General features: G+C 42.5%; 2 protein-coding genes and 1 long non-coding RNA gene across 4 annotated transcripts in view; 1 reads left to right on the top strand and 2 right to left on the bottom strand.

The window, feature by feature from the left end:
* The window catches only part of slain2 (SLAIN family member 2), a 16,101-nt gene extending 9,254 nt beyond the window's left edge, over nucleotides 1–6,847 (bottom strand). Inside the window, exons 1-3 of one of the 2 annotated variants that reach the window (XM_089000485.1) lie at nucleotides 6,155–6,847; nucleotides 5,093–5,235; nucleotides 718–888 (exon numbers count right to left, since the gene is read on the bottom strand). In XM_089000485.1, the coding sequence (XP_088856611.1) occupies nucleotides 718–888; nucleotides 5,093–5,235; nucleotides 6,155–6,606 (766 nt within the window). In that variant the 5' untranslated portion in view covers nucleotides 6,607–6,847. The remainder of the gene's footprint in view (nucleotides 1–717; nucleotides 889–5,092; nucleotides 5,236–6,154) is intronic. The other variant, XM_089000486.1, reaches the window with a different exon arrangement.
* LOC148895211 (uncharacterized) overlaps nucleotides 1–11,201 on the top strand; it is a 29,128-nt gene extending 17,927 nt beyond the window's left edge. Inside the window, exons 4-5 of the long non-coding RNA XR_016115518.1 lie at nucleotides 9,878–9,987; nucleotides 11,079–11,201. This is a non-coding gene — a long non-coding RNA (uncharacterized LOC148895211). The remainder of the gene's footprint in view (nucleotides 1–9,877; nucleotides 9,988–11,078) is intronic.
* LOC148895210 (uncharacterized) lies at nucleotides 7,518–12,723 on the bottom strand. Its single transcript, XM_089000487.1, has 3 exons — nucleotides 12,096–12,723; nucleotides 10,923–11,168; nucleotides 7,518–9,967 (listed from the first exon to the last, which is right to left on the bottom strand). Exons 1-3 carry the CDS (start codon nucleotides 12,283–12,285, stop codon nucleotides 9,129–9,131), a joined length of 1,275 nt encoding a protein of 424 aa, XP_088856613.1. The 5' UTR covers nucleotides 12,286–12,723; the 3' UTR covers nucleotides 7,518–9,128.
* Nucleotides 12,724–13,063: the final 340 nt, after the last annotated feature.

Below are 13,063 nucleotides of genomic sequence, written 5' to 3'. Positions count from 1 at the left end.
AATAAACGCTGTATTTTCAAATGTTTTCCATATACAGTAAAGTCTCGTTATATCGATATTCAAGGGAGTCCGAAAAAATATCGATATAACCGGGACTATCGATATATCCGACCCTGTTTGCATGTAATTTTCTCCGTGCGTGCATAGAAATAGTATCGATATAACCGGGACTATCGATATATCCGATATCGATATAACGAGACTTTACTGTATAAGGCGCACCGGACTACAGGGTGCACCTTCAATGAAATAACACATTTTTACAATTATACTATACAAATATATTAAAGTGTTCCATATATAAGGCACACCACATTATAAGGCGCTATGGTATAGGCAGAAGTTGCGCACAATTTCTTATACAGGAGTAAATGGAGTCGGTGGCTGCTGAAATTAGTTGCCAGCCCTGTTGTGGCTCAATATGACTTATATGTATGTATATGACATATATACGCACCTGCGTATGAGGCGCAAAGTCATCTTTGGATGAAAATCAAGGCTTTTGGGTGCGCCTTATGCACCGGAAAATACGGTATGTGGGTTTCAATTTTTGGCAACTTTATTCCAGCGTTAGATTTGTCTCATGAGCCTCTGCTCGGCACTGATGCGTTTTACTTTGCTGACTCCTTCGTGGAACATCACGGGTAGTCTTTCTCATCGCTTAACCAGACAGCACGGCAATCCAAACCACAAAACTTGAGTACTTCTGTCCGCTACCTGCGTTGACGGGCATCAACTGCTGCCTGACGATGGGCACTTTGCTGGGCGTGGAGCACGGCGAGTTGAAGCCGCTGCTATACGGGCTGCTTGCGGCGTTTGGGCTGTACGGGCTTCCGTAGGTCACCTGGTGGTTGTAGCAGCTTCCGTAGAGGCTGCGGCGCTTGTTGGCTGAAAAAAAAATACGGCGGATTGTTACGCGATGCTAACCCTTCCGTCTGTGGAAGCTCTCAGTCGTACAGGAGTGGTCCATCGATGAAAAGGTTTCTTCAGCCGTCATCTGTACTTCTTTGAAGGTGTCGGACGTATCACTTCTTTTCCAAGAAGGTTCGTCAGCAAAAGTCTTACTGGTAGTTTCGGCCGTATATATACAGTGAGACCTCAACTTACGAACTTAATTGCTTCCCAGACAGAGTGTGTAAGGCGAAAAGTGTGTATCTCAAAAAAAAAATTCCCATAGGAAACCATGAAAATGGGAATACGTCTGTGTAAGCTCTCAGTCGTACAGGAGAAACATCGATGAAAATGGGAATATAATATAATAATCGTATTTTTCTATTGTCTCCTTCTTCTCAGCGACGGTGATTTTATTTTGTGTCTTCTTGGGCTGAACACGAGCCTGTGGTGGTTATTTTTCGGTCCCATCATCGGAAAATTATCAGCAAAAAGCTCCAAGTAGGCGATCGACGTGTGCATTCAATGAGAGGGGGTGTGCAAAGTAGCGCCGGCTGGAGCGCTGTTCGGTCGTGTGCTTCCGCCGAAGATCATTCCGCCAGCCGTGGTGAAAATAGTGCATATTATAAGGTTTAATTTTCATAAATTACAGGTTATTAAGACGAAAAGTTTGTAAGATAAGGTGTTTGTAAGTTGAGGTCTCACTGTATCCCTACTGTGCAGAGTCCGGCACCGCCATGTCTGGAGAGTAGGGATATATATAGGGCCGAAACTACCAGTAAGACTTTAGTTCGCTGACGAAGCTTCTTGGATAAGAAGTGAAACGTCCGACACCTTCAAAGAAGTACAGATGACGGCTGAAGAAACCTTTTCATCCATGCTAAGCCTTGTTTTGGATGTTATTTTTCAACCTAGCGCACGTTGCCTTTTGACCTGGTTAACTGCGCAAATGAGATTTACGCAATATCATCTTGACCATACGGAAAACAGACCCAAACTTCCAAAATGGACCCAATTTGACATTTTATGGCAAGTAGAGGCTATTCAAGTCCGAGGGACCGCAACAACGCTTCGCAGTGTTGGCCCACGGTCGCTCGGCAGTGTGTCGCGGGGTGTATTAAAGCGTATGGCGCGCAGGGAGTCAATGGAGAGCTTTCAAACAACAGCACAATGCTGGCTTAGTGTGAACGCTCGTCTCCTAAGGTCAGCTTCCAGATTCCGTGGGCATGTTCTGTTCTTGTCCTTTGCGAACACACGTTGGTGATTTTTGCCAAAACAATTTTACTCTGTGAAAATCTCTAGAAGCCATTCCTAAAATAACCCGAACATGAACAGTAATTAGCTCCTTTTTTGGAATGAACGTCAAGGTTGCTTATTTTGACAAAATCCGACTTAGGTGGTTCGCCCAAATACGTGTGAGGCCTTAAATCATTCACTGCATTCACGCTGTACAAAAATGTGTCCACTCAAGTGCCAGGGTTTTTGTCATTGTCACTCAAATTGCAGGACACGCAGACTAGAGTTTGAGGACTACATAAACATTCAAGACAGCGTTAGAAATCTAAGACTTTCTTCCTTCGTCAGGCAAACAAAGTTAATTCCTAAGCTATATGGAGTTATCTGAGCTTGAAATGGGGGTGGGCTGAACAAAATACAATACAATACACGGATATTGATTTATATAGTGCTTTAACAACAGCTGAAGCTCTAACAAAGTGCTAACATGGACAAAAGGCAAATGCTGCCCCCTTGTGGAAGTGAAAAAACATTGCCAGAGGTCTAGCCAGCGCTTTATCGGCACCCCTCGCAAGAAAAACTAAATGGCGCTCCACGTCACACTTTTAATTTCAACAATGGCAGCGAATGAGTTCAAATGAGTTGCGTTGTCACTTTGCGGTGTCTCCGTGTGAAACAGGTTCGCAAGGGGCTTAAATGTGACGGGATGTCCTCAGAGGAACCAAAGTGCTGTCCGTGAACTTTTCATTCACTGTCGCTTAAGGCAGAAGCGCAACGCTGTTAGCATAGTTACGCCACACCAGAACAAGAGAACCCCGGGGGGATTTCAGGCTGAGGAGGATGCATTCGGCAGCTTCGGCTCCGGCGCTCCTCCATGCTTTCAAGTTATACAATTAGACACATAACAAAGCTGATATTCAGAGAGTATAAGTTGGTCAGTGGATTATTATTATTATTATTATTATTATTATTATTTTATTTGCTATCTATTACACAGGTGTCAAAGTCAAGGCCCGCGGGCCAAATCCGGCCCGCCACATCATTTTTTTCGGCCCGCGAAAGCAAATCAAACTTGTTAAATTCCATGATGATTGCTAAAATCTGAACCAAAATTTCATATTTTTGGATGTCAACCACAATAAAAGTCATTATTCTTGACTTCAGATTTGAAAACGAGTTATTCATTAATTTACTGTGTGCTCTATATGTAATATTGGAAGGGATTTAAACATAATAATTGGTTCCCCAAATTCATAACGGCCCTCGAGAGGAAACCATAACTACAATGTGGCCCGCGGCAAAAAATGACTTTGACACCCCTGATCTATTTGCTATCTAGCTGGATGGCTAGCTATTAGCTATATAGCTGGCTCGCTCGCCATCTATTAGTTCTCTATTAGCTAGCTTTCTATTTATTTGAGTTACTTTCGGGTTGGCGCGTGTGGCTGCCGCTGCTCACCCACTGAAAAACTTGTCCTGTGACCGTAAAGTGACCTTGAGAGTTTTGAAAGGCGCTTGTAAATTAAATGTATTATTATTACATGTTAAAAAAATCATCGATGTAGCATATATTGGTGTCAATGTTACAGACAGCAACTCTTAAGCAGGCAATTTGGGATGTGACTAATGCCTGATGAACCACTAGCTCCGTGCGCCAAAACAAACACTCCACGGCAACAGCGTTTCCAGGCGTCTGTGTGAAGGAAGTTTTGCGGAGTTGGCGGCGGCGAAGCGTGGGATGGGTTTGTCGGCAGGGGTGACGTGATCCCACTGCCACACCTTCAAGGGTGAGGTCACGGAGATTTGTTGTGTCCTCTTAGTCATCCCTGGGCGAAATCCCATTTTGTACAAGTTCAAAATTAGGGGTTTTAAACTATGTGGAAAAGAAACTGCAAATTGGGTGCTGCATTTCACGCATCATAGAGAATAGAGACACAAAAAATGAAGTTTTGAGACTGCAATCAGATCATACTTAACTCATTCACTGCCAGACAATCAGTTTAGCGTAAGAAACCTTAGACTGTCTTTGTTCATCAGGGAAAGAAAGTGTTAATTCCTAAGTTATATGGATGTGGAGTTATCTGAGCTTGAAATGGGGGCGGCTGTACAAAATACAATATGTATTGATTTATATAGCGATTTAACAACAGCTGAAGCTGTAACAAAGCGCTAACACGGACAAAAGGCAAATGCTGCCCCCTCGTGGAAGTGAAAAAACATTGCCACAGGTCTGACCAGCACTTTATCGGCACCCTCGCAAGAAAAAACAAAACCCGAACAAATTCGGAAATGGAGCTCGACGTCATGCTTTTCAATTCCAGAATAAATTCGGGAATGGCAGTGAATGAGCTAACTGCATTGGCAATATGTCATACATATTAGCATATTTGACAATAAAGCTGACTTTGACTTTGATATGTTCCTTCTGTCCTTTTGGGAAAAGATTGAGTATAAGCTATTAGCTATATAGCTGGCTCGCTCGCCATCTATTAGTTCTCTATTAGCTAGCTAGCTTTCTATTTATTTGAGTTACTTTCGGGTTGAGTGAACGCTGGCGCGTGTGGCTGCCGCTGCTCACCCACTGAACAACTTATCCTGTGACTGTAAAGTGACCTTGAGAGTTTTGTACCTTTAAGGGGCGTGGCCTAGTGAGTCGCAACGGGAGCCAGAGTCGAGTTCTGTGGTTAGTAGCCTACAGATGCTGCGCGTGATCTTTTTTTTTGTATTTTATTTGTGTGTTAAAGTCATTTGATCAACGGCTGACGGTTCTTGACCACTGTTCAACCTTTAGCAAGAACGTCACATGACCGCATACCACCATCAAAATGGAAACTCAGTTTAGCCGCGAGGACGTGAGAAGGGGGCGCACTATATTTAGCGGCAGTCAAAGCGGGCCAATCGTCGCGGTTAGACGCGAAAGCAGCGTCGGGAGCAGAAGTACAAATGGAAAATGTTTGCGGCTTACCCGACATGGTGAGATCCAACCTGTGGATGAGCGAGCGCTTGGCCAGTTCCATGTCCGGACTGGGGTTGTCCAGAGCCTGGCGGCACCACACGACGGGGCTCAGTGATTTCTGTAAGGGGCTGTTGAGCTTGGCCTCGTACAACCTGAAAAAAAGACATCACGGCAAAAGTGGGTTGAATAGCGAGTCGGGTGTGGAAACAAATCTGGTTTAGGTATGTCGAAATCAGATTGCAATCGGCGAAAAAGGCAGACATAAAATTGACGATTTTATAAAAGAGTTATGTCGCAAAAACACTACATAAACAAATCTAGTGGTCACCATCCGTTAAAGTTTACTTTAAAACTTAAACCCGACATTTTTACCCCACTATGTGAAAACGTCACCAATTCTCAGATATTAACTCATTCACTGCCAGACGATGTGCAAAAATGTGTCCACTCCAGTGCCAGGGTTTTTGTCATTTTCATTCAAATTGCAGGACCCACATAATTTTGAGTTTTAGGACGACATCAACAGTCAATACAGCGTTAAAAACCTTAGACTCTCGTTTTGTCATCAGAAAAAAAAAATAGTTAATTCCTAAGTTATATGGGTCTGGAGTTATCTGAGCTTGAAATGGGGGCAGCTGTACAAAATACAATACAATACATACATATTGGTTGATATAGCGCTTTAACAACAGCTGAAGCTGGAACAAAGTGCTAACATGGACAAAAGCCAAATGCTGCCCAGCAAAAACATTGCCGGAGGTCTGACCAGCGCTTTATTGCCACCCTGCCGTGGGAAAAAAAAAAAAAGGGAATGGCAGTGAATGAGTTAGAGGGATGATCCAGAATTTATCCGAAGGTTGATTCCTAGTTTACAGGGAGTGGATGGCAGCGGTCCATTTTAATCTCTGATCGCCATCAGATCAGACGCGAAAACAAAACAAACTCTGCCAATCCACTTTGGATTTTCCAAATCGCGTAAACATCCTGTGATGCCGTCGACAGGAAACATAGCCGTCAACATTCCTGACGTTACATTCCCAAAAACCGGGACCAGCTGTCATCCCCACTCACCAGCTGTCGTCGTCTTCGTGCAGACAGTCCATGTCCTCTAAATCCAAGACGTCCACTTGGTCCAGAATGGACGTCTCGCCGTCGTCGTCCGAGCACCGCGAGTTCCGGGCCGACCCGGAGGTAGCAGCCGAGGCGCCCTCGCTCTCGTACGGCCTCTTAAAACTAACACCGTCGTAGGAGAGCCGCGGGCTCCGGCAGCGGCGGTTCTCCAACAGGTCGCCGTAGCCGAACCCCACCCCAGGGGCGAAGCCGACCGTGTCTCCCCCCGATAGCAGCGCCGCTGCCGACGGCGACGATAAAGACTCGTAGCCGGCGCTGTGGGGTCTGTGATGGGCCGACATCATCATGGAGCGACCCCGGAGCTGCTCGTTCTGCTTCTCGAGCTGCTTCACCAAATCCTGGAGCTTCCTCACCTCCAAGTCGGCGTTAATGTTCGAGTTGATGTCCTCCATGGTGCTTCCCTCGCTAACCCTCACTCAGCGCCCCCTCCTCTTCCTCCTCCCTTCCCCGCTGGCGCTGGTCCGGGGTTGGCTCGAGTTGCTCGCCGGATCCTCGGAACTCCTTCCCTGTCCGCGACGTCCTTCGTGTTCGCCGTTCACCGACGGTGATTGTTTGGCGGAGTTAAGAAGCTTAACATTGTCTTGCGGGTTCGTCGGTCCTCGGCCATTTCCACTACACACGTCACAACGTTTGAGACGGGCTGTGGCAGCTGACGTCACCGCGGACGGGGGCGCGCACGTAAACCAACACCTAGTTGCGCGTTCGCGACAGGGGGAAAAAAAGCTCCTGTTGCACAACTTTTTACGCTCTTTTCGATGAGTACTTTCATTTTGTGAACGCGATATTTCGGTGAAAATACAAACTATGATTTTTTTTTTTACATCTACAATACTACATATTCATTATGCCATTAGTTTTGAATAAATGTAAACTGGTTGTGAAGTGGATATTATATAATAATAGTAATAATAACAATAATAATAATAATAGCTGCCGCAGCTCACCCGCACACAAAAAATCCTGTGACTGTAAAGTGTCCTTGAGAGTTTTGAAAGGCGCTTATAACTGAAATCAACCTGCGTGGTGCCTTGACTTACGAGTGGCCCAACTTTTTTTCCCAAGTTACCAGCTAGCTTCAGATGTGACGTCAAAATATTTTACATTTTATTTTCGGACCACATCAATGTATTTTGGTTAAAGGCTATTTCGCTAGCTAGCGATCTATTAGCTATGTCCTTCAGAGTTTTGAAAGCCACTTAAAATACTGTATTGTTGTATGTATTGTATTTGCCTTTATTAGTTGTATGTATTATTATTATTATCATTACCTATCTATTAGCTAGCAAGCTTTCAATCTGTTTATGTTTATTTGCTATCTATTCGCTATCTATTAGCTGTCTAGCTGGCTAGCTAGCTACCTATTAGCTATCTAGTTGGCTCACTTGCTAGCTATTAGCTATCAATTAGCTATCTAGCTTTTTATCTATTTGAGTTACTTGCAGGTTGAGTGAACGCTGGCGCTTGCGGCTGCCACTGCTCACCCACAGAAAAGATGATCCTGTGACTGTAAAGTGACCTTGAGAGTTTTGAAAGGTGCTTATAAATGAAATGTATTATTATAAAATGGTCATCGCAAAAATAGTTCCACTGGAAAATACGGTCTAACTTTATTTTTACATATGTTCACACTGCTGTACATTAAAAAAATACATCTTGAGGAAGTCATTTACAGTAAAGTCTCGTTATATCAATATTCTCGGGAGTCGGGAAAAAATATCGATATAACCGGGACTATCGATATATCCGATCCTGCGGCATGTAAATTTTCTCCTTGCGTTCATAGAAATAGTATCGTAATAAGCAGTACTATCGATATAACCGATATTGATATAACGAGACTTTACTGTATTTAAAAAAAAAATACCACATGAAGTGACTTCAAAGAAAATATTTAATCTTTTCCTTCAAAATAAAACAGTGCTCAACAGGGGAAAAAGATATACATACAAAATTGTCAAAACATCTCATTTTACAGCTGTAGTTTCAAATAATGTGATATCCGTGATGTTGGATGCACAGGTGGTGGCCTTTTGAGACCTTCAACTCGTATCGACCTCTGAAAGGTCAAATATCGAGTTACTCTTAGTAAAAAAAAAAACACTTTACAGTGAGACCTCAACATACAAACACCTTATCTTACAAACTTTTCATCTTACAAACGTCACATTTCTGAAAATTAAACCTTATAATAAGCACTATCTTCATAATACGCACCCACCACAGCTGGCGGAGTGATCTTCGGCGGAAGCACATGACCGAACAGCACCAGAGGTTAAGTTATCAACAGTCCTTATGGAAGGTGACTCTCCTTCCATAAGCCATCAACGACCATCAAAAAGGTCAATAAAACTTTAATTTACAGCAGTTTATTTCTTTAGTTATAGTCCACATGTAATGTGCCTCTCTTTCCAAACAGCAATTCCCTTTGACCTCCAACGCCATTCCATCAAGCCATCAATGACCATCACAAATGTAAATAAAGTGACTTTATGATACAATGCAGTGTATTTCTTTCATTACAATACAATAGCATTTATTATACATAGAATAAGGTATGCTGTGTGTAGTTTTAAGGCTTATTTAGTTGAAAAGTATATTTTATGGAAACCCGGGAACGGATTATTCCCATTTTAATGGTTTCCTATGGGATTTTTTTTTTTTTTTTGAGATACACACTTTTCGCCTTACACAATCTGTCCGGGAATCAATTAAGTTCGTAAATTGAGGTCTCACTGTATATCAAAATCAGAAAACCTTTATTCGTCCCACAATGGGGAAATGTGCAGTCCACGACAGTGATTTGAAAGGATAGAAAAACAAGATATTCTAAGCCTAGTAAAATAAAAAATGTAAAAATAAAAAGCAGACTGAGATGCCTAATGTAAATATGCAAAACTGTTATATTTACATGCATTTATATATTGTGTTGACGCCACATGTGATAACTGAGGGAATCTTTGCGACTGAAGCTTTGGTCGCACTTGACGCAGCAGAAGGGTTTCTCACCCGTGTGGATCCTCATGTGCCTCTGGAGACTCGTTTTGTAACGGAACCCTTTGACGCAATAGTCACAAGCCAGAATCTGCTTGCCAAGATTGACTGGATTACTTGCAAATTCACCCTTTGTGGGACTACTAAAGACTTTCGGATTCTTTGCGACCTCTTTCACCGGGGTGGTCTTTTTGTCTTGACTGGTGACTTTCTTGTTCTTTTCGTGCGTTCCCATGTGTCTCTTCAGATGGTAGCTTTTTGAAAACGCCTTGGCGCACAACGTGCACACGAAAGGCCTGATGCCTAAGTGAATTTTAATGTGATTGATGAAGTGGGTCTTCTCTTTGAAGGTTTTTTGACAAAAGGGGCAGGATGAATTCTTACTCCTCCTCACGCATGCTCGTTGCTGGCTTTTGCTTTTGTCTGATGTTTCGACGCATTGAGATAAGCTCGAAGGGAAGCCTTTGGCGGGATGTGGCGTGTTACATTCAGGGTTTTTCAAAGGTGCTGAGGGGGGTAACTTCTGCTTACTTTTAATGTGTGAGGACAGAACTTTGTCGTCTTCACTCTTCAAATTTGTAAAAGAGAATGTATTGATCCCAATGTCCTCCATCTTGGGTGGAGGCTGCTGTTCATCCCGACAGCTCTGAATGTTCTCTTCTTCTATTTTAGGGATGCTTTTCATCTGGAGGGGCTCGTTTTCCTGCTGCTGCGATTCAGAAGGAACAACTTCAGGAATTTCCATCTCCGTCTGCTCCGCATCTGCGAGGAAATACAAACAGGTTTGAACACGTGTGAACTGAAAGGACAACCGACACCTCAGGACAAGTTGCGTCCATGATTTGTAAAATCACTTCAAATGACTTCTACTGAGCGTATTTTACAAAGATTCAACCGCATATAGCTATATATAACCTTTTAAGACTGGCGCTGAATATTCAGGAAGTCTTGTTTTCGAGTTGATGACGATTCCTGACGTGACGTCACTGAAGGAACACCCCTGACCGAGAAAGCGACACACAATGCATTTTGGGTACTTTTTTTTCATCTGAAAACACCTTGTTGATGGCGGAATTAGAAGGAAAACTACATAAATAACGCAATGGTAAATCGTGTGTAGCAGCCAATTCCGGTAACACGGATAAAGAAGGTGTAAGTTAACACAACTTCCCAGCGGACAAAGCAGCCCATCTCCAACGGCGCTTGTGCGCCACCTTGTGCGTTTTCTGGGCGCTACATTGGAGTCCAGACAGCTCGGATATATACGGAAGGACTTCGTTAATCGATTGCAAACATTTATGCTTTCCTCTTCAGAACTATTTGAATCATGTTAATAGTTCGAAAAGTAACAAGAAAGCATCTTCTCCGAATCTGAACTCTCTGAAGCCATTGTTTTGATTCTGGAGCAAGGCAGTTTGTGAAAGAGTATCCTGGTGTGACGTCACGAACAAGGGGGCGGGACTTTCTGAATCTCACCAGTTCCAAGCTCATTTTGTGGTAGTTTTGAGACACTTTAAGTCATTTTTATTGGTGTTTTGCATTTGACTAAAAATATCAGCTTGCGTGTTTTTGATATTTTAGATGCGATAAAACGTTTTTCTGATGTCAGTTAGGAAACAAAAAAAAAATGGTGTTGGTTATCCTTTAAAGCTCTTTCAGTCACTGGATATTTTTTTTTGTGCGTGTGAGTAAATACTATCTAACTTCTCCTGCTCACTTTTAATGTGTGAAGGCAGAACTTTGTCATCTTCACTCTTCAACTGGACATTAGTAAAAGAGAATGTATTGATCCCAACGTCCTCCATCTTGGGTGGAAGCTGCTGCTGCTGCTGCTCATTCTGACAGCGCTGATTTTTTTCTTCTTCTATTTTAGGGATGCTTTTAATCTGGAGGGGCTCGTCTTCCTGCTGCTGTGATTCAGAGGGAACAACTTCGGGAATTTCCATCTCCGTCTGTTCCGCATCTGCGAGGAAATACAAACAGGTTTGGACACGTGGAAACTTTAAGCTCTTTCTCTGTCGAGACAGAAGTCATCGAAATTAGAAAAGTATAAAAATAATGTACAACGTCAGACAAAACTAGCAGCATATTCAGCAACGACTAAATTATTTTTTAGATGAAAAATCATTGAGACACTGTCGTTGCTCTTTCAACTTCTCAAGAGTAATAATAAGAATACATTTAATTTCTAAGCGCCTTTCAAAACTCTCAAGGACACAGAGAGTCATTCATTCTTAAGCACTTTCTGTACCCTCTTTGTGACATGGAGTTCTAGATAAAAGAGGAGAGGATCAAAGCACCCTTATCAGCAGTGGATCAAGGACGTCATGGTGTAATGTGCAGAGAAAATACTATCTAATTATAGATATAAGCACATTTTTAAAAATTGTTTGGAATGCAATGATCAACATTTTTATCCGTTGATTAACTCATTTACTGCCATTCCCGAATTCATGTGGGAATTGAAAACATGACGTAGAGGACCATTCCCGAATTTGTTTTCTCATGCTTGGGTGCCGATAAAGCGCTATATGGGTTGAGTGAACTTTTTGATCTTTTTTTTCCCCCATGTTAGCGCTTTGGACAGCCTCCCTCATTTCAAGCTCATATAACTCCAGACCCATATAATTTAGGAAATAACAATTTTTTCTCATGAAAGAATGGAGTCTGAGGTTTCTAACTCTGTCTTGAATGTTTATGTAGTCCTAAAACGGAATATTCTGTAGGTCCTGGAATTCAACTGGAGTGGACACATTTTTGCACGTCTTGCAGTGAATGAGTTAATAAGGGGAACCTCAGATAAGGAATGAAAAAAAATGTGTTGATTTGTCTCGCGAATTATTGTAAAGCATACTAATTACTTAAAACAAGTAGAAACGAGTCAACAAACCTTCGTTGGGAGTCCGAGACTTCAAAATGGCCTCCTGCGATGCTCCGTTTTGCGCCTCTTTCTCCACTTTTGATCGACGAAGCTCTTCTTCATACTCTAATATTGTCGTTTCAAAAAGTTCATATATTGCCTGCGTGGCGGCGTTTAAACGCTCCTTCATTAACTCTCTCAGCATCGTAACTTTACACATATTGATACGATTTCGCTAATGGTTAGCGTCTCCCTCGCTCACGATTATCAGTTCCTTCTGCCGCCCGCAAACTAATTTTAAAAACTCGTACTGAGTTGAATCGCGACGAAAGCTGGTTCAAGAACGGATGTGGGGGGGGGGGGGGTCGATTCGGTGATAATTGTCTCAATTGTCCTGCAGCGAAGCAAAATTGTTTAAATTGTGTGGCGTGCAGGAAGCTAAGCGAGCTACACAAACAAAGAGTATTTCTTCTTCGCTCGTTGTTTTTAAAAGTGATCAAATCCACCGCGGCGCACTTCTGCCACCCTATGGTGACTCGTGCGTATTGCTACTGAGCGGTGATTTTTTTTTTATACCTACAATAAGAATAAGAATAATCATAATAATACATTCAATTTATAAGCGCCTTTCAAATCGCTCGGGGACACTTTACAGTCACAGGATAAGAACAAAAATGTTTTTCTGCGGGTGAGCAGCGGCAGCCAGGCGCGCCAGCATTCACTCAACCCGGAAGTAGCACACACACATTTGACCCGATTTTTAACTCAGAATTCCTACTTTTAAGTCAGAATTCCGACTTCTAACCCAGAATTCCGACTTTTAACTTAGAATTCCGACTTCTAACTCAGAATTGTGACTTCAACCTCATAATTCGGAGTGTAAACTCAGAATTCCGATTTTTAGTTAAGAATTCAAACTTTAATATCAGAATTCCGACTTTAATCTCAGAATTCCACATTTTAACTTTCGATTTTGAACTCTGAATTCCGATTTTTGA

This window comes from Hippocampus bargibanti, linkage group LG07, assembly GCF_051943395.1.
Source record: "Hippocampus bargibanti isolate YZ-2025 linkage group LG07, ASM5194339v1, whole genome shotgun sequence".
In the NCBI taxonomy this organism is placed as follows: Eukaryota; Metazoa; Chordata; class Actinopteri; order Syngnathiformes; family Syngnathidae; genus Hippocampus; species Hippocampus bargibanti.
This window is presented reverse-complemented; position numbering and strand designations above follow the sequence as displayed.

Excerpts from the sequence above, each read along its gene's own strand:
- LOC148895210 (XM_089000487.1), bottom strand. The coding sequence starts at position 12,285 with ATGTGTAAAGTTACGATGCTGAGAGAGTTAATGAAGGAGCGTTTAAAC. Across the intron at positions 11,169-12,095 it reads GTCTCGGACTCCCAACGAAG|ATGCGGAACAGACGGAGATG; the intron begins GTTTGTTGACTC and ends ATTTCCTCGCAG. Across the intron at positions 9,968-10,922 it reads TCTGCCTTCACACATTAAAA|ATGCGGAGCAGACGGAGATG; the intron begins GTGAGCAGGAGA and ends ATTTCCTCGCAG.